This window comes from Candoia aspera, chromosome 5, assembly GCF_035149785.1.
Source record: "Candoia aspera isolate rCanAsp1 chromosome 5, rCanAsp1.hap2, whole genome shotgun sequence".
Lineage (NCBI taxonomy): Eukaryota > Metazoa > Chordata > Lepidosauria > Squamata > Boidae > Candoia > Candoia aspera.
The window spans coordinates 91,098,005-91,122,623 of NC_086157.1; the positions used below are offsets into that span (position 1 = coordinate 91,098,005).

The 24,619-nt window shown below is 35.9% G+C and overlaps 1 protein-coding gene across 3 annotated transcripts in view; it reads left to right on the forward strand.

Annotated features, from left to right (window-relative positions):
• The window catches only part of DCLK1 (doublecortin like kinase 1), a 206,747-nt gene extending 196,486 nt beyond the window's left edge, over positions 1–10,261 (forward strand). For all 3 annotated transcript variants that reach the window (XM_063305693.1, XM_063305692.1, XM_063305694.1), the window contains one exon: positions 8,665–10,261. In XM_063305693.1, coding sequence (XP_063161763.1) covers positions 8,665–8,722 — 58 coding nt within the window. In that variant the 3' untranslated portion in view covers positions 8,723–10,261. The remainder of the gene's footprint in view (positions 1–8,664) is intronic.
• Positions 10,262–24,619: the final 14,358 nt, after the last annotated feature.

Below are 24,619 nucleotides of genomic sequence, written 5' to 3' on the forward strand. Positions count from 1 at the left end.
GAATCAGAGCCAGCTGGAACTCCTGCCTGTAATTAGTAAATGTATAAAAATTTCCAACCTTGGTTCATTCTGAGTTTAAATCTACAGCGTCCTTTATTCCTGACCTCACATACTGCTCATAAGTGGTGATTCATAGTCAAATCTTCAAACCATCTAATCTGACACTGTACTTCATTTTAACTGAGACTAGCTTTATGAGATCTCATGCAGAATCTTCCCCATTCCTGCTGCCTGGGATCTATCTTGACCTTTGTGTGTTAAATAAAGACACGTGTATCTATATAGTATGGTTAAATGTTTACCACCAAGTAGTTAGCTCTCCCCAGAATATAAGACACTAAGATAATTGAATATAAACTTAAAATTACAGTATATTAAACAGTTTCTCTGCAAATGATACGATACTATAATTGAGGGTTTTTTACTCGAGAAAACTGATTAATGATGCTTCTGTTGTAAAGTTTGTCATTGTGATTGCCATTGAAATATATAGCTTTGCTGAAACTTTTACTCATGCTATGTTGTCCAATGACCTCTTTAGGTTGACAAGATTTCCTGCCTAAAAGAGCTTACACTTTATTTCAACAGATTCTTTTTTTCCCCCTGCCTTTCAGTCATGTCCGATCCTCAGCATCTGCCTGGACTAGTCCCTGCAGTTTTCTTGGCAAGATTTCAGAAGTGATTTGCCATTGCCTCCTTCCTAGGACTGAGAGAGAGTGACTGGCCCAAAGTCACCCAGCTGACTTTCATGCCTAAAGCGGGACTAGAACTCCTGGTTTCCCAGTTTTTAGCCTGATTCCTTAACCACTACACCAAACTGGTTCTCAACAGATTCTTATTCTGTATTTAATAATGAAATTATTAAGCATAATCGTTCCTCCTTCCTGGACTATCCCTAGATATTTCTTTAACATCTTATATGCACCAGATGGGTGACAATTTATTTTGACCCAAATTGGGGTGCTATGAATGAATATTTTTATTATGGTCACTGACCAGAATTACAAACAAAAGGGGCACTATTAGGACAACAACTGGTAGCCTCCCACATGAAAGCCAAACTTGTTTCTGTTCAGACTCAGAGGTAAAATCTGTCTCACGTGTGTGATTAAAATGTCCATTGTACATTGTGATCAAGTTGAATACTTCCAGTTGTTAACAACTCTAATTGCCATTGTGACCAGGAATCTATTGGCACCCTTCTCCGAAACTTTTAAGAAGGTTGCAAACTTCTTATCAATAGCTATAGTATTAGAAGCTGTCTGGCTCCTCCCTGATACAGATCAGTATTTTTCAATCTCAGGAACTTTAGGATGAGTGGACTTCAACTCCCAGAATTCCCTATCCAGCATGCTGGCTGGGGAATTCTGGGGGTTGAAGTCCACACATCTTAAAGTTGCTGAGGTTGAGAAACACTGATATAGATTAATATTTCATCATCCTTCTTTACATATTTAAAATTAATTAACTTTGATAGTGTTTTCATTTTTGTGGGAAAGAATATTAGAAACAAGTACAAACTTCCATATACTTTTTTTTTCAAAACCGTCCTTGCAAGTGTATTCTATTCATTGATATTATCTGATGTCTAATAAAAGTAATATAGTAAGGGAATCTATGGTGAACCACAATGCTTTCTCCATCAAGTAATGACAACAGCATTTGGACTGATTAATTTATAATGAAATAATAATCAACCTTTTTTTTACTGAAACCACAGAGCAACCCTGTGAAACATAAATAAAATTGTTCATGCTAAAATGTATTTCACCTGGATCTAGCCTCAGCCTCCAACTGTATATGATCTCTAATTAGGAAATGTTAAGCTTTTAGTGGATTGGCTGCTAGAATGTGCCAACTTGTTGCAGAAGGCTGCTGTTGGCATATTGATGTCATCCAGCTACAAATTTTTTGATAACTACTGATTTCATAGAGACATTATATTACATAGATGACAATTGATAATGAAATTGGAATTAATCTGAATGGTTTTGTCAGCTCTGTCAGACACTAGATGAAGCAATATTTAGTGGCTCCTTTAGCAGGATCAATCAAAATGTCTTAACAGAACATGATTTTCAGTTTTCCAAAAACAGCTTCTGGCTTGATTTTATGAACTATTTTATTGGGTTGGGTTGGGTTGTTTTGTTTTATTTTGTTTAAATCATTGTAGGCTACCCAGAGACCGAGATAGGCAGCTATATAAAAGGAAAGGAGGGAGGGAGGAATCCTGCCTATGCATGATGCTGAAATCCAAAAGTTTTCAGTTTTTAAGGTGAAGTCCATAAAGTGTTAGGCCTGCTAGATAAAGCTTTCTTGTCAAAAGATATATTAAGTTCTTTATGGCCATATATGGGGCCCCTACATTCCATATAGATACTGTACTTGTGCCCATTTAGGCTTGGGTTTAAATTAGTGCACAAAACTATGATGCTGCTATTACAAGCCTTCTCAATTTTTGTTTCTGTTAACAATAGAAGCACTTTTGGAACACTTCTGAAGAAATCTACAAACCCTCCTTTTGTCTTTTTTTATAGCAAATACATAATCTACTATTCTATGTGCACAGCTGAATTGTTGGAGAATTAATGCAGAGAATTTGGTATACATGTGGTATACATTTGATGGAACTATCATGATTACAAATGGTCATCCCTTCTGCTACTGAATGGAGATTATTTCTTCAATCTATTAATACAAGTAAATTATTACTAAGAGTTACTTTGTTAGTTATTACTAATAATTAGTTATGTTCCATAATGTCTTCACTAGGGGACCTTAACTTTAGCCCTGTTTGGCATTATGTGTAATCTCTGAAATACAATACACATACCAATAATACAATAATGCATTTGATAAGTTGTAGATTGCCTTTTCTTAATTAATAATCAGAATCATATTTTGCACATTTGGATTTGAAATTATTTCTTTTATATAAGCAGGCAACTTTTAAGGTTTTTTTCCCCATATATCCATATATAATATATTTGTGTAATGAAAGTAGAACAAAATGATATGAACGTAACAACGTCTAGTGAATCCACAGTTCACCCAGATCTCCTTTGTTATATATTTTAAGGTAAATGCACTTCCATAGCTCATGTGATTTACTAAATAAATTGCAGCTTGAATACAAGAGAATCCAAACCTAAAGGTTATACCTGTAGAGAAGGACAAGTTTTTGTCCAAAAAATCTTCCATCTCTTGCAAACCAGGAAAGTGTGTATCTCCAAGCATTTTGGCACATGGGTAAGATCACTTCCCAAACTAGGCAAAATGGCTAAATAAACTCCAAGCTGCAACTCAGTACATTCACATTTAGAGGAAAATTCAAACTGACCAATTAGTCAGGTGATCTGTTTAGCATATCAGGTCTTTCAGTACTTGTTCAGTATATGACTGACTCATAGGAAAATCTGCCTGGATTCATTTAGGTTTTAATCTGGACTAGTGTCACAAATGGCATGTGAACCCAGTAGGTCACCTGACTGGGTAGGTGATTAAATCTAGTCCTCCTTCCCTTACTTTTCATCCAAGTTAGTAATCAGTTTTTCTATCATCTTGACAGGGATGTATGAGGCCATTTGAGTTGTTAAATGTATTTATGGATAATAGTATAAGGATTGCTTATGATGATATTGAAGGTTCAGTACATTCATTGGGGAATACAAATAGGGGTGTATTTTATATTCATATGACATTGTGTTGTTGGCTGAGAACCTGAATGTTTTGCAGAAAATATTAGCTTTTATGGTGCAATGAACAGAATGGAGTGTGATCATTAATGAATCAAAGACTAATAAGGTTGTACTTAACAGGAAAATGGAGCAATTATTCATAAATTGTGGAAAAACTAAAAAGTAGATGCATTTGTATTGTAGAATGATAACTAAATTTGTGTACCTTGGTAGAATGTTTACTGAAGATAGAGAAAAAGATAGAGAAATGATGAAACATTCAGATGCTTGCAGAAAAGCATATTTCAGTGATATGAATTGTTGCAAGGAATGAATGCTTGTTGATAGAAGCAGAAATTGCTGTAAATAAGCATGTTGGTGTTCATTTTATTGTGCAGAAATAAGAGTTGGGTATGTCAGGTTAAACACTGGATGCTGTAGGAATGGGGTACTTAAGTCTATGTGTTGAAACATATAGAAATAAGGTTAATAATAAATGGCTGCTAAATGAATGCAGATTGAAAACAAATGTGAGTGACTAGTATGAAGGAGGGATGTTAAGGTATTTTTGTTATGTATGACAGAATGAATAAGGATAAAATTGCAAAACAATATATGAAGGAAGAGTAAAGAAAGAGTGAGAAAATTGTGGTTGTATGAGTTTGATGACATCCTGAAAAGGGAGATGAGAAGTTTCAAGATAAATGGCAATATATGAAATGGTGTGTAGACATCTTGGAAAGAAAAGTATGGTTTGCAAAGGTAGAAAGATACAGAGAGGAACTGAAGTTTTAACACCTACTTCTGTATCTAAGTCACTTACATGGAAGCCTGCCATTACATATGCAGGGTCAACTTGCAACTGAGTTATTAAGACTTATAGAGGAATAAGCAATCTTTTAGGTTAGTAGTGACACTGGAAATTTGTAATTGCTCCACACCTTTTCTTCTAACACCCCCTGACCCATCATATACAACTTATATTCTCTACCATCCCAGCCTTTGTCTTGGAAGGTAGAGAAACACACTATTTCTCCTTCTCCTTCTCCTTCCCCTTCCTTGAGGCATTTTTATAAGTTGACAGAATGACCTCTGGCGGGAGCTGGATGGAGGCAGTGCATCCATCCTTGCTCTTCTTGACCTCCCAGCGGCTTTCGATACCATTGACCATCGTATTCTTCTGGACTGACTTAGGGAGTTGGGGGTGGGCAGTGTGGTTCTGCGCTGGTTCACCTCCTTCCTCCAGGGTCGGTCCCAGTCCGTGTTGATAGGGAGCGAGAGATCCGGCCCGCAGCCCCTACTTTGTGGGGTGCTGCAGGGTTGGGTGTTCTCTCTGCTCCTTTTTTAACATCTACATGAAACCACTGGGTGAGATCATCCGTCACTACGGGGTGAGGTATCATCAATATGCAGATGATACCCAATTATACATCTCCATCCTGGGTGAAGTAAGTGATGCTGTGGCCACCCTTTCCGAGTGCCTGGAGGCTGTGGGGGCCTGGATGGGGGACAACAGGTTGCGGCTGAACCCGGGGAAGACAGAGTGGCTGTGGATCAATGGCTCCTTGATTCTTGGGAAATTGTCATCTTTAGTTCTGGATGGGGTTGCACTGCCCTAGACAGACCCAGTGTGTAACTTGGGGATCTTCCTGGACTCATGGCTCTTGCTCAAAGAGAAGGTGGCAGCTGTTGCTAGGAGGGCCTTTGTGCAACTTCATGTTGTGTGCCAGTTACGCCCCTTCCTGGAGCGAGAGGCCCTTCAAACAGTCACTCAAGTCCTGGTTATCTCCCATATAGGCTACTGCAACGCGGTCTACATGGGGTTACCCTTGAAGAATATCCGGAAGCTACAGCTGGTGCAAAATGCAGCTGTGTGGGTGATCTTGGGTTTCCCAAGATCAGCACATGTTACCCCTTTGTTCCATGACCTGCATTGTTGCCAGTATGCTTCTGGGTCCACTTCAAGGTGTTAGTTATTACCTTTAAAGCCCTACATGGCATGGGTCCAGGTTACCTAAGGGACCATCTCCTCCCCATCACATCAACCCGTCCCACCCGGTCATGCAGAGAGGGCATGCTACGGACCCCATATGCAAGAGAATTCCATCTGGTGGGGTCCAGGAGACGGGCCTTCTCTGCAACAGCCCCTGCCCTTTGGAATATCCTTTCCCTGGAAGTGAGATTGGTTCCCTCCCTCCTGGACTTTAGGAAACAACTAAAGACCTGGTTCTATAATTATGCCTGGGGCGGGAGAGAGAGAATAGCCATTCCTGGGGATGGTTAGTTCCTTAGAAGGACCCTGCTCTGCTTGCAAATCACAGAGAACTTCCAGCCATCAGGGTTTTTATCGTATTTATTTTATTGTGTATTATAGTGTTTTACAGTTTTATATTTTTATTTGTGTTTTATTGTAAACTGCCCAGAGTCTCTTTTGGGAGATGGGCGGTCATAAATTTTATTAATAAATAAATAAAGAAGAAGAAGGCTAAAGAGGTACTAGCATCCCTTTTATTTTAATGTTCGCATATTTTTAAACATTAAATAGAATAGAAAGCTGGGCGGGCAGCAAGAAGGACTTTTGCAAACACATTTGTACCAATGTACTACTCCTACATGATGGATATGTCACAGACCATGATTTTGCTATAATCCTCATGTGTAGGTTCCTTATTGACTTGGGTAGCTAGAAAAGCAAAGGATTGAATTAGACATAAGGGAAGAAGATTTTCATTTAAACAAGATCAACCTCGATTGCATAGAAATATGAGGATTAATTCACCCTTAAAATCAAAACAAAAAGTTGATTATCCTTGCACTAGCAGAATGTTCCTCTAGATTGCAGTGGAGATTTTAATTTAGACTTCCCTGCTGAAGAAAGAATTTTTCATGAATCTGGGATTAATATAAAAATGATGTGATGTGAGTCAATCTTTAAATGAATTCCTTTTGTGCACAGAAATATTTTAAATGCAAATCTGTATGTCATAGAATAGTAATGTATGCCATTCTCTCCATTTGCTACAGAGAATTATATACTCTAAATGCCATATATGTAATGTGAATATGATTCCAAATGTCTTCTGCTTTCTATTAAAATATAATCATAAAGTTGGTTTTAAGACATGACTTTGAAAACCGTTTAGGCCTTTTCCGAGGACCAGCAGTAAACAAAGAACCTTTGGCAAACCATAGTCGTTGGAATTTAGTATTCTTATTTCAAATGATTGTATTTTTTCCAAAGATCCAAAGATGAACTTTTATTGCCACTTTGTATTAGTCCTTTAAATATTCTAACTATAAAACTATTAGCAGAACAATTTAGCTTAACTGAATCCATTTCCTTTATATGCTCTGTCCATCATCTGCCTTTATTATATTATTTTGGGACCCTGATTGCATTATTTTAAAACATAGATTACTATAATACTATTCTGCAGTAACCTGATAGATTTAGTTTTCATCTTGTTCTCAAAAATGCTCTGTCTATAACTGTATTTCCATCCTGTAACCAGGGTCACTATATAACAGGTAGATTTCCAACAAAAAAATAATTGTGAATGTCTCAAGAAAGAAAACGAAGTATCTTTTGAAGTATTATAACCTCTTGATTATATTCTTTTTTAAAATCAGCCCATCATAAAGGTCTTTTCAACATTTCTGACAACACTTAGCTCTATTCGGCTTCTAAACTATCCAATAGTTTTGAGCCTTGTTTACTATAGTATTTGTAGTTCATAGGCTAACTCTCAGTCCCATTTCCAGAAAATGAAGGAAATTCACATTACGCATAAAGACATCCCAAACTAACAAAACTTGGACTGACTATGAAAATCAAACACACGCTTATTAAGGCCAACATTACATTGGGTTGTTAAATAATGACTTTGAAATTCTGTAGCTGTAATTTAAAAAGCAATTTAAAATACACTATAAAAGAATGTGTGAAATTGTTTTATAGTGTATTTTATATTGGAATGTTATTATATATGTATTGTTTTATATTGTAAACCACCCAGAGTCCCTCTGGTTGGAGGAGATGGGCAGTGACAAATTTGATAAATAAATAAATAAAATAAATAAATATGCACTTATGGATATGAGGTAGGAAATTTTTAATGCTTGAACTTAAGTCTCCCCAAAAGTCTCTCTCTGTGTATGTTTAAATAGGAAGGGGGGTGGGGAATCTAGATGGAATGATCTAGAAAATGGCTACTAAGATTATTGGCCAACAGCTCACACGTTAGTGGAATATGGTGGCAGTTTAATTCACACTGAAACATGGCCAATATGGGATGAAGAGAATGGGGAGAGTAGAGTTTGGTTGGCTGGAAAAGGTATAAAAAGAGCAACAGGAAAGCTTAGTGCAAACTTATGGGATGGAGAAATGGTCTGTGTGTTTTGCAACATGTGTGAGTGAGTGCCTGAGTTAAAGGGGAAAGAGGAGTAGTGAGTACTGATGGCATGAAGTAAGAGAGGCAGGAAGCGTTTTGAGACTACCTTTCTCTTGTCTGATAGTTCTAAAATAACCCAATATTTGTAGTAGTTTATTTTTACGGATACTTTCACTGTTTTGAACATTGGCAAATATTTACCCCTCTCATTTGATTAAATTGCACTGAATTTCTATTCAGAACCAAGATCTCATTTGAAACAGCAGGTTAGTCTGCATTTTGTCTGAAACCTGAACCCATTATTTGAAAAAATTAATAGCTTCCAGAAGTCTAACATATGGCATCCATACAGAGACATGCACTCATACTGTACATGCTTGATGAGATCACACTGCCTCTTTATAGGTTGGATTATGCACTTTGATATGAATTGAGTCATGTAATGGATTAAAGCTTGCAAAACTAGGGAGGGGGAGTTAATTTGACCTGGGCTGAGGTTTTTGCCTGGAAAAGGAAAAAGGGAGAAAAATGGGAGTCAGATTTGCTGTTTCATGCACAGCCTAATCTCATCTATTCTCATTTTATGCCCCTGCCAGACCACCGCTCTTGATAAGGAGAGGCAGGTTTTCCGACGAAGACGCAACCAGGATGTGAGGGGACGTTATAAGCCACAGCCACCACCTCCTGAACTCAACTCTGAATCAGAAGACTATTCACCAAGTTCATCTGAGACTGTTCGCTCACCCAATTCACCCTTTTAATACATCACTTCTGTTGAAGGTCTTGGCTTAACCCTTTGAGATTTTGACAACAATTATTGAAACCGTGTGCAATTTTTTCATTTGATTTTGTCTGTATCAGTTGCTTGACAAAGATGCCAGAGAGGAGTATCTTTGTAACAATCATTTCCTATATGATTGAGATGGTCTTTGTCTTCTGTCTAGACTAGCCTCCTGCAGCCTGACACCCACAGATGTGGTGGGGCTGTCCTTCTAGAATTTCCAAGCATTATTGCCTCACATTTGGAGAGTAACAGATTGGGGAAGCCTAGTCTAGATTGTGATTTGCTGCTAATACGATCCTCAAAGGGTTAAAGCTATTTTGAGATATACATATAAATATAAATATATATATAATTTTCAGATGGGGATAACAGCAATGAATGTTTTCATCAATTGAAATAGGAGCTATTATGTGTAATTTAAGCATATGTTAACCCCCTGAGTGCTTAATTTTAAATAATTTTGTCTAGCCAAAATGAGGGCTTTATCGACACTTATTTTTCCTACAGGTACTTACTTAGTAATCTGACTTGAGTGCTCCATAATCATAAAATACGCATTATGATCTTTATAGAACTTGTTTTTATGTTCTTATGCAGAAGTACAAAGAGTCACTTGATAGACACTGACATTGGTTAGAGGCTTGTGGATTGTTACAAAGGTCAAGAAGAGGATGTATCCTATCTGGATTCCAGAAAATATCAATGGTTCCTAAATTTTGCTAAGAAATATGCATCCCATACTTACTGTATTGTATTGCAAAAATCTACCATTCTTAATGTGTGTTACTACTTCTTTAAATTATTTCATAGGCAGTAGAACTGCCTGAAAACAAATTACTTTGGGTGATGTGGCAATAATCTCAAAATTACTGCCTTCAGTTCCCCATTTGTTCATTGAAATGCAATTTCTGGAAGTCGTCTTGATAGAATGTCCTATGCTCACATGTACAGGTACAGACAAAAGATATGCTTGGGAGGCAGCAATAAACACAATCAATTTTTACATACCATGGCTTCTTCTTTGAATATTATTGAAATGTTAAGTTTATAGTGATATACTCTCTTCACAATGCTTTAAAAAGAGAACAATTCATTCTACTGGAATTGTAAATCAAGGAAAGATCTTGAAATTCCAAACATAAATAACTGTTGTTATTTATTAAATGATTAGCAATTACTCACCTAATGTGTTTGTAAAAATATATTTACCAGAATTTAGTGAGACAGTGTATGTATGAGACTGGGATAAAAAAATCCGCAAAGAAATGTTCCATCAGTGTTTTAAAAACACATTTAAATTACATTAAGCATCTTTTTATAGTTTTGGTTTTAAAATGTAATATTATTGTAAAATGGTCCATTCACCCATAACTTGAGTTGAATAATAAAAAAGTTTCATTTTTAAGTTACGTTTTTCAAAGTGTTCTTAACAATTGTAAACAGAAATGTGGAGTATTGAAATTTCACATGTAGAGTTTCTAGAATGTTTTCTTTGCCATTTCAGATACAAAAATAACTGGGAAAGTAATGGCTGCTGTATTTTTTTACTAACTCTTTAGATTCTGTTAATATGTGTGTTTCTTTATTATGGAAAAGATTTTAACCAAAAGAATGCAAACTGTATGACTTTAGTTCATTACAGCACAGTTAATATAAAAACTACTGAGTATCATCTCAACCCAAAAACTTGTCAGAGTCATCATAGGCACTCATTCTGGAATTAATGGATAAATGCCTTTTACCCAATGGCTGTTTATGTTTGGTGAAGCACATGAGATTTAGGACAATTCCTCATTCTCCATTGCTTAACTTTACAGAAAAAAATGGCTTTTGCAAACTGATGACAGTAGGAGACATCCACTGCAAGCCATAAATGGATAAGTTGCACCAAAATAAATTGCTGATATAGGCATGTGCAAGCCAAGATTTTATTACTTTTTCTATTTGTAGCAGCAGAAGTCATACAAATTTGCAGCTGACTCATGGATAATCTCTGTACTTAGATTATGGATGAACCTACTATTGTTTCGACAGCTTATATTATACATTTTCCCTGGAGGGCAAACAATGGAATCAAGTCATGTATTAATAGTATGGGAAATATCACTCTTGCTGCTAACATTCTTTGGATCTTGTTTGTTTATCACAGTTACTTACTGTATCAAAAAATCAATGAATTACAGCAATGTAATGAGAAATAATTGCTCATTGGATAATTATCAGTTCAAAATATCTGGAACTCTCTCATCTTTCTGACCAGTGAATGTTTAATTTCGATGTTTCTTGATTCCCAGTGTCAATTTTTGATAGATGGACAATCTGATCCATTTGCAGTCTTTGGCTACATCAAGGAAAACCATCAAACCAATCCAAAATTTAGCAGCACCATACTTGGTTGTAATCCCTAATCAGCATCCATGGGACAATTCCAAAGCTACTAAAACTATAAAAACAGAAAAAACCAAATACAATAAAGTGAATTACACTATGGAAAAGGTAATATAAAACAAAGTCACTATTACAGTATAGTTTTGTCAGTCAAAATAAAAAACTTAAGTTCAGAAATTATTAAAGGATTATTTTTAATATACTGAAAAATGCAAAATGACTTGGGCTGGAAAGGCAACAACAGGACTACATGGGCCCTCTGGGAACAGCATTTCATAAGCAGGGCCCAACAACCAAGAAAGCCATCTCCCTTTCAGCTGTTGACCTATCTTTTGGTGGGAACATCTAAAAGGATCTATTCCTTGAGATACTCTTGCACTCTGTAATTATACATCTTTATGGATTCTTGTACTACTGTAATGCTGGATCTTTCTTTTGCAGTAAATCCTATAATCTTCTGATCTATACAGTAACTCATAGGATCTGGCTGTTAAAGGCAGTTGAAATTAAATGGTATTTTTTTTAAAAAAAAGATTCATAGAATAAAAGTTGTTGCATTGTAATATTGTACAAAATGAGAAGACGTAGCAGATTTTTTTTAAAAAAAAACCCTCTCCATGATCAGAAATCAGGAACTTTTGAATACTGTTTGAGGACAACTAGCATTAGCAAACTTACTGATTTCTTCCAGTAATCTAAAACATTTATAATCCAGTCTTTTTTTCATAAAGAACCAGGGCCTTCTTTAAAAAAAAGTCTTCCCCAAATTATTTGTTTGTTTGATCAATTTATTTCTATCCGTCTGAGCCACCCTTCAAGGTGAATATGTGGCTGACACTTTCCAAAAGCAAATTGCAGGTCTTTCAAAGATCCATGAAGTAATGATGGGGGACTTCAATTTTCACAATGTTTGTTGAAAGACAGACTCTGTAAAGCATAGCCCTTTTACAAAATATTTTATCTGTCTTGTTGATAACATTCTTTAGTGTCTATAAGAAAGCACAAGTTGATTAGCTGTCTCTAACTTGATCCTAAACAGTGTGAGTTACTACACACGTGGAAATAGTGGAGGTCTTTGGGAAAAATGCTCAGTAATTTTTGATATTAAGAAACTAAAGTTACATATAGTTAAACATATCTCAGACTTGGATGTCAAGATTTTATTAAACTAAGAGCAATAAATTGTTTGGATTCCACAGCAGAAGCTAAATACAAAAAAGCATCCAAAATGTGTAGGAGTTTCTAAAAAAAAGGAAAAAATTAAAGAACAATTGTAAACAGTTCCAGTGAAGAAAAAAAGAAGAAAAAATGGCAAAAGAAAGCAATATGATTGCACAAAATGCTTAAAAGAAAGACATAGTAGGTGAAACTCAGATCATCAAGGAAAATGAAAAAAGAACCGAACAGAACTGAAGAGATGGTACCTGAATGTACTAAGAACAACAACAAGTGTTTCTTTTTTCAAGTATGCTCAAAACCTAACAAAGCCAAAAAAAAATCAGTAGTTAAGGGAAGATGAACTGATGAACAGATGACAACAATCAAAAGGCCAGATTGGTCATTTCCTATTCTGGCTTTATCTTCTATAGCAAGAGGATTTATTTTCTGTCAGTTACAGTAACTGTAGTGAGCAAGATACAGGACAAAACAGATGCAGAACTATTTAACTGCAATTAATTTAAATCTCCAGGACAAAATAAATAGCATCCTACAGTTTTGAAGAAACAAACTGATGGTTTGGCAAAACGTCTATGCATTATCTTTGAGAAATCCTAGAAAACAGAGGAAGTGCTTGTCAACTGGAGAATAGCAAAGGTTGTCCCTATTTTTAACAAGGTGGGGAGAAGGAGAATCTGGGACTATAGCTTATCATCAATACTTGGATAGATTGTAGAAGATTCCAGAGCAAAGCATAAAGTATTAAATGTCTAAGTACCTTGAAAACAAGGTGGTGACTACCAGAAGGCAATGCGGATTTGTCAAGAAAAAGTCTTGCCACAATCTGAGTTGATTTTTTTTAATTAGGAAATTTTCTTTTACTAATGGGAATACAGTGGACACAATATATGTTCACTTCAGAAAACATTTTGGGAGTAGCCAAATGACATTCTGATTTTGAAAGCTACTGAGCTGGATGAGATGTCCATTAAATAGATCCACAGCTGGTTTGAAAACACTTCAGAGCAGAGTGGAGTGCCTCAGGCTTTGCTCCTGTGCCACTTTTTCATTAACGAGAAAAATAGAGGTGGGGAAAATGCTTATCAGATTTTCAGATTACTCAAAATTTTGTAGAATAGCTAAAGTTTCAGAAGACAGAAACACAGTTCAAAATGATTTTGAGAGGTTAGAGAAGTAGTTTAAAAATAACAAAATAAAATTTTTACAGAGACAGGAAGAAATAGTCTTACATTGGTAAGACTCAATTATATCTCTGGGCACCACATTTTAAGAAAGTATCAGAGAAACTGGAACTGGAGCAAAGAAAGTAAAGAAGTAAGATTTTCAATCGGGTAATATTTAGACTTGAGAATACTATCAACGCAATAAATATAGTACATTTCAAGCACCGAACTGGTATCAAATATAAGAAAAACAAAAGTTGTTTCCTGTTATCCCAAAATACAGGACACAGAATAATAATCTTAAGTAACAGCAAGTCAGATTTTAATTCAAAGTTAGGAAAAACATCCTAACAGTAACAGCAATTGAACCATCAAATGAGGTAGTGAACTACTTTTTGCTGGTATATCATCCATCTGCCAAGGAGTATTTATTTATTTGTTTGTTTGTTTATTTTCTATCCTGCCTTTATTATTTTGATAAATAAGGCAGGGAACATACCTAGTACTCCTTCCTCCTCCTCTTTCCCCACAACAACCCTGTGAGGTGAGCTGTGCTGAGAGAGAGTGACTGGCCCAAGGTCACCCAGCCAGCTTTCATGCCTAAGGCGGGACTAGAACTCTCAGTCTCCTGGGTTTCTAGCCTGTTTCCCTAACCACTAGACCAAACTGGCTCTCCATTTTGGTTTATTGCACTAAGCAGGGATATGACTTGATGGTCTAATACACCCAACTGAAGGCATTCAAGGTGACTAAGAATGATTTTTAAAATAGTATTAAAAGCAGGTAAAAATCATTATTGAAACCAATAGAAATTGAAAAGGCATAACCATCGTTACTATGCTGAATATAAAAAGAATGCAAATGCTGAGGGAGTATATTCTGTAGTTGGAAACAACATAGGAGAAGACTATGCACTAATGACACTTCACCTGGAGTACTGTATATAATTCTGAGCATCACACATTTCAGAAGGATATTGACAAATTAGAACAGGTTTAGAAGGGGTCAACAAAAATGATGCAGGAACTATGTGAGCAGCTAGAGAAACTTGAAATGTTTGAAAAGAAGTCTGAAGGGAGACATCATATCAGTGTTCAGGTAGGTAGTGCACAGTATATAGACAAGTTGCCATAGGGAAGATGGACAGGAATTATTTGTTGCTGCTACCTAGATTTTCTTTATACATTATGAAAAAATTCCTGACAGATCTGTTTAATAGTGGAAAAGTCTGCCTATGGAGGTTGTGAGTTCTCCATCTCTGAAAGATTCTTTAAAAAAAGGCTGGACAACCACCTCTCAAGGATGGTTTAAATGGATTTCCTGCATATTGCAGAAGATTGGACTAGTTGTCTGTATAGTCCCCTCCTTCTCCACAGCTCAGGAATTCTATGAAATGGATCTCAGAAAGCGAGTGCATCTTTAAGGCAGGTCTCAAATAGTGATGGCTTCATTAAGCAGACTTCTCCTGCTGACTCCTGCTGGGCCTCAAGCTTTTAAGCAGTACCTTCAATTGTTGCCACAAAACAATTGACAACCACTATGTTTCAGTGGCAAAAATGTCCAATATACTGCAAAGGATTTCCTGTGCAATATTATTTTTATGCAACAACATGTGAGAAACGAGCTATGTAAAGGTTGAAACTTTGTTTCTGGCACTGGCAAAGAACTGATCCAATAAACTAATTAATAATTCTAGAACAAATATCAATTTATTTGGCTTTTCCTGTGCATTCCCTACTGAAAGAATGCTGGTTTAAAACATGAATGATTTTAAGAAACAAGAATCTATATTTTTCTTTTTTTATGCTTCACATTGAGACTTCGGCATATAGTGTACATTTATTCCAACTCTGGACTGGTAAAAAAGGAACAGAATCCTGAGTAGATTACAATATCGGCTGGCAGGGACCAGGAAGTGTGCCTTTCCTGCTGTGGCACATGCCCTCTGGAACATCCTCCCTCCTGATATTAGGATGGCCCTGACCCTCTTGGCTTTCTGGAAGTCCTTGAAAACCTGGCTTTGTGCCCAGGCCCCAAGTGTGGGCCCCAAGTGTGGGAAGGGCCCCATTTCATGGTTATGTTAACACCATGGCTTTTAGATCGCTCGGCTGTATTTATGTTTATTTTTAATTTTTGTTATTGTTTTTATTGTTTTATAACATGACTGTTTTTATTGTTGTTAGCTGCCCAGAGTCACTAGTTTGAGATGGGCGGCAATATAAATTGAATATAAATAAATAAAATATCAGTAATTAAGATAAGGCTTATCCTTGAAAATAAAGTAAAGGAGGCTAAAAAACCCATGCTTGGGTAATAAAAATCCATAATCAGCTGGATTATTACAAAGTTGGTATGAAAGGGAAATATTTCACAATTATTTTCAAACCTGAAGCTCTGAACTGTTTGTATTTACTGTGGTTTCCATGTGTTAGATGATATTAAAGGGGGAAAAACTGGGGAATGTGATTAGTTAACAAACACTCAGTGGCAGAACAAGTACAGATGAACCCACAAATCAATCAATTAAATCAAACCTTTATTATGGCCTTTAGGTCAACAATAAAATACATAGACCTGTAATTATTAATAAAACTTTTTAAAATGCAATAAAATTACTTAAAATGCATTATACCCACAAATCTATAATCTCCACTTTTTTATACTGGCTTTAGTACAATATGTATAAACATATACATATTTATGTATGAAATATATATTTCATATTCTTTATTATTTTCTTAAAACTATGCTGAAATATATATTGTTTTTCCTATATGGTGCCTAATTTGTAATATTTTCCAATGACAGAAATCAACTAATCCTTTAGTGGTAAATACAAATTCTAGTCAGTGGTCAAAAAAGAAATGGAGATTGGTTTATTTTGGGCTACTCATTGCTTCGTGGTGGTGGTATAACGAAGGAAAAAATAAAGGGTGCATCGTCACTTTCATTTAGTTGTAAGTAATCTTACACTTCCTTTGGAATCTCAGGAATATAGCACTATGTTCTGGGATATGAAAATGTTTTTTAACTTAGAAGAGAAGTTACAAATTATTCATATTTATAATTAGTTGACTTTTCCTATAGCTACTCATTTTAAGGTTTTGTTGCTTGATTTTAGCCAAAAGGCAGCATTTTTATCACTGTGCCTTTTTCCTACTGGATGGTTAATAGGATTGAGAAAATAACTAGAATATATCTGAGCCTATGAAACAATATGGACTTCAGATATACTGATGATTGAAAGGTATACCCCTTGGTCATAAATCAATGTAGCACACCAGGGTGAATAAGTATTCTTATAACAAGTCACATAATATCTCTTCATAATAATAAATGCAATCCTGTGTTGTAAAATGCCCATTAATAATACAGATTTCTTGATTCCTGGTAGAAAACTAGCACTTAAAAGCAAAGTGATTCCTTCGTCTTGATTATAAGAAGTAAAGTAGAGGAACCAGGCCTAAAATGCTTTGTATTATGGATATGCTGCATCAGCTATGCAGCTTTACATTACCTCTATTTTTCTCTTACAATCCAGGAATAGCATTAAAAAAGATGTCTAAATCTCTTTCATCCTTATGCCATATTATACCAATTACAGCTGTCCCCCTCCTGTTCACTGCCAACAAAGTGCTTGATTATTGGCTTATGTTTTACTGGCATTAACTTTGTATAACCTTTTAGAAGTCATTCTTGGACTGTGATAGGATGTGCTTTGTATTTTAAAATCCTTAAACTGAGAGGTTCCAATGTTCTCAAAGCAAATAGCTAAAATGACTGTAGAAAAACTGTTTTAAAATGCAGCTTATTTCCTTCACTATGAAATTCATAATATCTTCTTATACCCAACTTTTGTAACACAGATGTGCAAAATGAAAATTTAATTAGAATATTTTAGTTAACATTCTTAACTAAAGTTAAACAGAATTCAGTCACTGGTAGATCAGAATTATTGCTAATTATTGTTGCTAATGTACTGGGCAGATGACCTAAACAAGTCACTACGTAAGTTATATGTTACAAAAATCATATTTTTATATTTGCTATTTGATGACTGAAATGAAATGAACTTGTCCTATGAAGAACAGCTAAAGGGACTGGGTAGGTTTAGCCTAACAACAGAAAGCTCAAGGGGGCAAGATGATAGCAGTCTTCCAATAATTGAAGAGCTGTCACAGGGAAGAGGGTGTGGATTTATTCTCCAAGGGTAGGACAAGAACTAATGGGTGAAAGCCTTACAGAGGGAGAGTCAAACTTGAAAGAAGGAGGACTTCCTGCCCATGAAAGCTATTAAGCAGTGGAACAGCTTGCCTCCTAGAGCCATGGGTGCTACATCACTGGAGGTTTTCAAGCAAAGATTATATAGCTATATGTCTGAGATGGTCTGAAGATTCCTGCTCTGGGTAGAGGTTTGGACTAGAAGACCACCAAGGCTCCTTCCAACTCTATGATTCTATGATTCTACATCTAGAGGACCCATAATAAAACAAACCCAGATATGTACATTCATATAGCATGAAACTCAAGGCACTAGATCCAAGTTATACTTTGAGTTTACCCAACTGAATACTTTTCAGCGCAGTTTAGTCCAATGTAAGTCAAATCTTGAGTGGCCAATTGATATGTAAGAACAACTAAAGCAACACTAAGTAGCATGTTATATTGGTGCTAAGTGAACACTATTTTTAAAAGGTCTGAAGTTAAAATATATAACACATCAACTTTGCCCCAGTGTTCCATTTCACAATATCATAACTTCCAAAGTAAATCAACATTGAGGGCTGTACATTCCAAATTAATCTTAATAGTAAGAAAGCTCATCAGTATAAAGTAGTGAATCAATTTACTAATTATGAGTTGGTTGGTGCTTGTCTATAAAACCCATTTTGATCATACTCAGTTAACACAAAAGCACAAGCATGCCAATTATGTATGGTGTATTTAAACTGCTTTGGTATTATAAACAATGCTACATGTTCCTTTTGTTCCCTTTAGTTTTCTTCCTGAAAATCTTTAAATTGAAGATATATTAAGTATGATGTTTGAAGATTTCTACAGCCTAATAAATTATATTTTACTTTTTATTTCTCAAAAATAATATGCAGCTTTAATGCAATGTCAGTGTAGTTATAAATTGGATTGATATTGGAAGTGAATAGATACCTTTTTTCAAAGTATTTAAAAACAAAGTATTTAAAAACAAAGATTACTGTGATGGTGTGGATTACTTATCCTCTGCATGTTTAGTTAGAGGTGAGTTTCAGTGCATTTTGTGGAACTCCTCATAAGTAAATAAGATTGCAGACTGAGACTGTATTTCCATACTGATAAATGAACAACAGTCTGGATTTTTTAGATAAAAATCCTAATTTTTTTTTTCATTAGGTAAAGTACTAATCATTAGCAACAGCTGTATCATAACATGCATTCTGTAAATCATCCTTACAAAGGAGAATCAATTAAACTTCATATTTAATTAACATTTTCTCTTTCCCTGACACTGAAGCAGAAACTAATATGCAAGCTGATAAAGAAAAAAAAAGATTCAAATCATTGTTAACTTCATTACTAAGAAGCCCTCATCTAATTTCACTGTGGAGCATACAGAAAAAACTAAACCCATCAATAAACAAACAGGAGGGAAAAAACTGATGGTTCCATATTCGCTGAAACATTGGAATAGGAAGAAGACATTCCAACAAATAAAAAATAGATGGGAAAGCCATTACAAAAAAAGCAAAATGCTTTTATGTTAAAGAAAAATTGGCTCTGAAGGGTAATAGTGCTTCCTGATGACCACAGGTCAAGTTCATTGAAAGTACTGTTGTCTGTGGGGCCCGTCATGTGCTTGTCTCTTTTATTTCATTTGGATAACCTTATGGAGCTTTCTTCATTATCACCTGATGCCACGATGGCTTTTGTCTTGGTATTTCACTTACAAATTCTGGTTCTCAAACTGTTGTCACCCCCTCTTCCCAGGCTTAAATATTGTAAAACTGTGTCACAGGCAAATGTCTGGCATGTAATCTCTCAGTCCCAAGTGATACTTTTCATGAAATTCAGGGCAAATTGGATACATGTACACACACACACTCACACACACACACACAAACAGAACACTGTAAGGCCAATGTACAACAGCTCTCCAAAATAAGTAATTTATGAATCTTACAGGATTAGATAAATTGACCACAGAAAACATTATAAAACAATTTATTGATGAATTGCTAATGCTTCTGAGACATTTCTACACCTTACAGCACATCTTCTCCAAAATCAATACTGCATTGATGTTCTGGATTATAGTTCAACCCACAGTCCATATAAATAAACCAGGGCTATGGACACTGAAAAAGTTATTTGGAAGAGATGATTTGATACATGTGGAAGCAAAATGCAGCACTTTTTAAAAGGAGATACTGCTTTAAAGAGTTGTGGCCCTTGCATGCCTGTGTCTGTGAAAGACCCCTTCTGAACTTCTGAAAAAAAAATTGACAACACGCACAATCCCAGTACAAGCCAATCAAGTAAGCATGTTTGGTTATTTTTGTTTTTATTTTAAAGTGTTAACTGAAGTTGAGAAATAATATTAACACAGTAGTTGAACAGACTTGTTCACATGCTTACTGCACAAAGTAATGTTGACTCTGCTTGTTTGCTATACATGCATCCATTTACAAGCCAATTGCTATGTTGTACATGTGTTGAAAGTATGTTTGCATGTTCATTTCTTGCCAGAAACCCATTGTTGTTAGATTGCTGATGTACAAATCATTTCAAAGCAAGAACAAACAATTCTACCTATGCCTTCTTCTAAATTTTGGCACAAATATACTCTATAATGCTGTAAAATGTCCTGAGACTGTTTATCTGAATACCTTGAAAGATTTTGTTTAACTTACACAAATTAATATCAATTCAAACATTACCAAATCCTTTTTGGTGGACACAAACATTCCTATGTTCCATTCAATAATATGGGCAATATTAGTGGGGGTTCTTGTGATTATTCTGCCATCTCAGATAGGAGAAATTCATATGAAATGACTTTTCATACTGAAAGACATGTACATGAGGTCCTTGTGTTCTGTTACAGCAAACAATAAAAGCTTACAAAATAGCCAGAAAATAAAAGCAGAGAACTCTCCATATTTAAATTCCATGGTGACTGAAACTGTCCAAGTACCTATCTTCATCCTCAGAATGGGAAATCTGCTTTTCACAAGGTCCAGCAGCCATCCCCATGGCTTTTGAGCCTGGCTTATTTTGTTAAAAAATCCAATATCAAGAATAGGGAAAATAGGTAGAACAACTATTGGGCAGAAAGCACACCAAGTGAGTTCCAGAACAACAAATAGAAAACATTCCCAAGAGGGAAGTGGAGGGAAAATCACATCTCTCTTCTAAGCCACAACTCAACTCAGACATTGGATATCTTGGGGACTAGATATTGGAGCCTTCACAGATGTTCTTCCCACATAATAATTATATTTAAAAAATGCCTAGATCTTGTGAAAGATTCTTGAGACTCTGAGGTGTCTCCACCAATCACATTTTCTTCACCTGTGCACTTTCCAAATGTGTTGGACTTACATTTTCATTCCCAGCCAGAGAAGCTCTTATATGGGGAAAACACTAAACCAGAAAAGAGGAATATGTAAGATTAGATTGTTGTTGTTTATTTGTTTAGTCGCTTCCGACTCTTTGTGACTTCACGAACCAGCCCACTCCAGAGCTTCCTGTCGGTCGTCAACACCCCCAGCTCCCCCAGGGACGAGTCTGTCACCTCTAGAATATCATCCATCCACCTTGCCCTTGGTTGGCCCCTCTTCCTTTTGCCTTCCACTCTCCCCAGCATCAGCATCTTCTCCAGGGTGTCCTGTCTTCTCATTATGTGGCCAAAGTATTTCAGTTTTGCCTTTAATATCATTCCCTCAAGTGAGCAGTCTGGCTTTATTTCCTGGAGGATGGACTGGTTAGATCTTCTTGAAGTCCAAGGCACTCTCAGAATTTTCCTCCAACACCACAGTTCAAAAGCATCGATCTTCCTTCTCTCAGCCTTCCTTATGGTCCAGCTCTTGCAGCCATATGTTACTACGGGGAACACCATTGCTTTAACTATGCAGACCTTTGTTGTCAGTGTGATGTCTCTGCTCTTAACTATTTTATCGAGATTGGTCATTGCTCTTCTCCCAAGGATTAAGCGTCTTCTGATTTCCTGACTGCAGTCAGCATCTGCAGTAATCTTTGCACCGAGAAATACAAAGTCTTTCACTGCTTCTACATTTTCTCCCTCTATTTACCAGTTATTAATCAAGCTGGTTGCCATGATCTTGGTTTTTTTGAGGTTTAGCTGCAAGCCAGCTTTTTCACTTTCTTCTTTCACCTTCATCATAGATTAGATTACCTGAACATATTATTCAAACAGCTTCTTCTGAGCCTCGCCTACTTCTGCTCATATAAAAATAAGGCGCACCCTCCCCTCAACTCCTTATAGTTTCTGTTGGGAAAAATGGTCCTCCAGATGATGTTGGATTACAGCTTCTATCATCTCTGATGACTGACCATAATGTCTGGACTATTCATTGCCCCCTCTGACCTATAAGGACAAAAGATACTTATCCTAAACCAACATTTTTGTACTCAAGAAGGTTTTACCAATATTACCTTTTAATAAATGAACCCAGGAAGCACAAAGTTAAATTTCCACTCTATGACCTTTCCAATAAAGTGTGGTTAATTTCTATGGCCTCAGCACCCACACAATATCACTTATCCTGAGTTAGGCCTTTTTTTCACTATGAAATAAATGTTGCTTTTTTATTGTAACTCTTAAGTGAAAACTGCTTAATAAAAAAAGCCCATTTATTAGAAGCTGAAAAAAATCTGTTGGAATGAAAATTACACCCAGTCCTGCTGATTCATTTTCACTACAAGTGATACACGAATAGAAGAATAACCTCAAAGGATAATTTATCACAATTTATCACTACCATCAACATCTGATATCTGATTATGTTCCCAGTTGGGGCTGGGGGGCTGGGGCTATGGGGAGAGAAAAAAGAAGACAGTCCAAAGTTCAAAATAACAATCTAACTTTTTAATTTTATTTTATTATGGAACTGATAGACTTTTCTATTCTGTGTGAAAGAAAATAATTAAAGGATTAGCTGAGTGTGAAATTAAATAGCATTTTTCTGCTGCATGTTAAAGAATCTGCAGAGGGAGTGCCTGAATTGAAACAAGCTTCTGAATGGTTTTGATTTTGTACAAGAAAATGAATGCAATTTTTTAAAAAAGAAACAACAACACACACACACAAAATCAGCCTTCCTTGAGCTTTCCTTGCATTGCCCATGGAGCTTAAATAATAGAGGGTTAAAGTAATTTTCAAAATGGTATGTGTAAAGGTATAGTAAACTAAACTTCCGCCAAAATTTTAAAAAACCTACCAGGTCACAGCAATTTATTAATTAAGTATTTGTGTGTGGGTGTTTAAAGTAGTTATTTTGCTTTTAAATTAAAAAAAAAACCACCTTCAGTCAAGCCATCAATTACCAAAACATAGATATTTGCTGAACAAAAATTGAAAATGCTCTCCCCTTTGGGAAAGGATGTTTTTAGAATGTGAAACATGAAATGTAATTATTGCATGCCCTGGGTGAGGAAATGGCTATCTGAGAAAAAAGATTAGGAGCACCTTTGCCTGCACATTTTGACTCACAATAGTGGAGAACATTCTTTGGTAATGAAACGTCTGCAAGACGCAACCAAGCTTAGAAACCACACTTTTCAACTTGTCTTGTGTTCTATCCATGATGGTGTGCTTTTTGCTTTTCTAGCACTGTAGTCTTCCTTTTATCAACACATCACCTGCCTCACTGTAAGTGTAGGAAATCTGAAAGCTTTTATATTAGCTTGCCCAGGAGGAAACAGCAGAAACAAAATTGGCCTCCATCTTCTACACCTAGTTTGCTGAGGATGCAACTGTGTTTTTGACTAAGTTCAGGATAGCATTTGTGGCAAAGGATCTCCTCATATTACAGTTCTCATATATCTCACAGGAAATTAGATTTGCAAGCATGCTCAAAATTTCAACTCGACCATCTGGTATGGAAGACTTAATCCTGGTTTATGAGCAAGGTGACTATGGTGCCTCTTCTCTTTGCAAGTGCAGATAAGGAGTCTGTGCTTCCTCATTGGAGGGGAAAATGCTAAGGATTCAGAATAATTTTTAAGGGATTTTTACCTAAAAACATTTTGTGCACATCAGCATCAGTATGGTCAGTTTTATTGCCTGTTTTAGTAGGACAATTTTGTGCTTTATCATGTTTTACAGGCTGGCCTTTTAAAACACCATTGAAAATGGTCATACATACTTGTGTACAGCTGTCCCAACCCTACAGAGTTTTTATTTACATCTTCTAATAATGTAATTAATAAGGTAAATTCCCCAAGAAACATTATTTTAAAGCTCAGAATTACTCTATATCATTTTTGTTATGGAAGTTTTCCCAGTGTAAGCTCTTAAGCACGTTCACTCTAGCACCCTTATCTCTTTTTATACAAAACAGTCAAATACATGATTTCCCCCAGTCATATCTCTCAAAATCAAATTTTTTTTATATGAGAATTTTGACAAGAGAAAAATGACTATCAAATTTCATTACTATCACCATCTATGCTACAGTGATATGGGTGTGGAATCCATTTTGGAGAATCTTGTAAATTTAAACCTGTGACAGTTTTCTTTTATATTTTCCAAGTTCTGATTATGGCCCATACTAAAATAAACGTAGACTCTTCTACTTACTTATTTCTTGTGACACACAGCCTTTTTTTTTTAGTGTGCTTTCACATACCATTCTTTTTAAACCAATATCTGGCTGCAGCAGAACAGGGATAGGAGACCTAACATCCTCTAGACATTTTGCCTGTTCTGGCTGGGGTGACGGGATATGAAACCTCAGATATCCAAGGATAATGGATTGGATGCAGGCTAGTTAACAGAAATAGATTTTGTGTCAAGTTGAA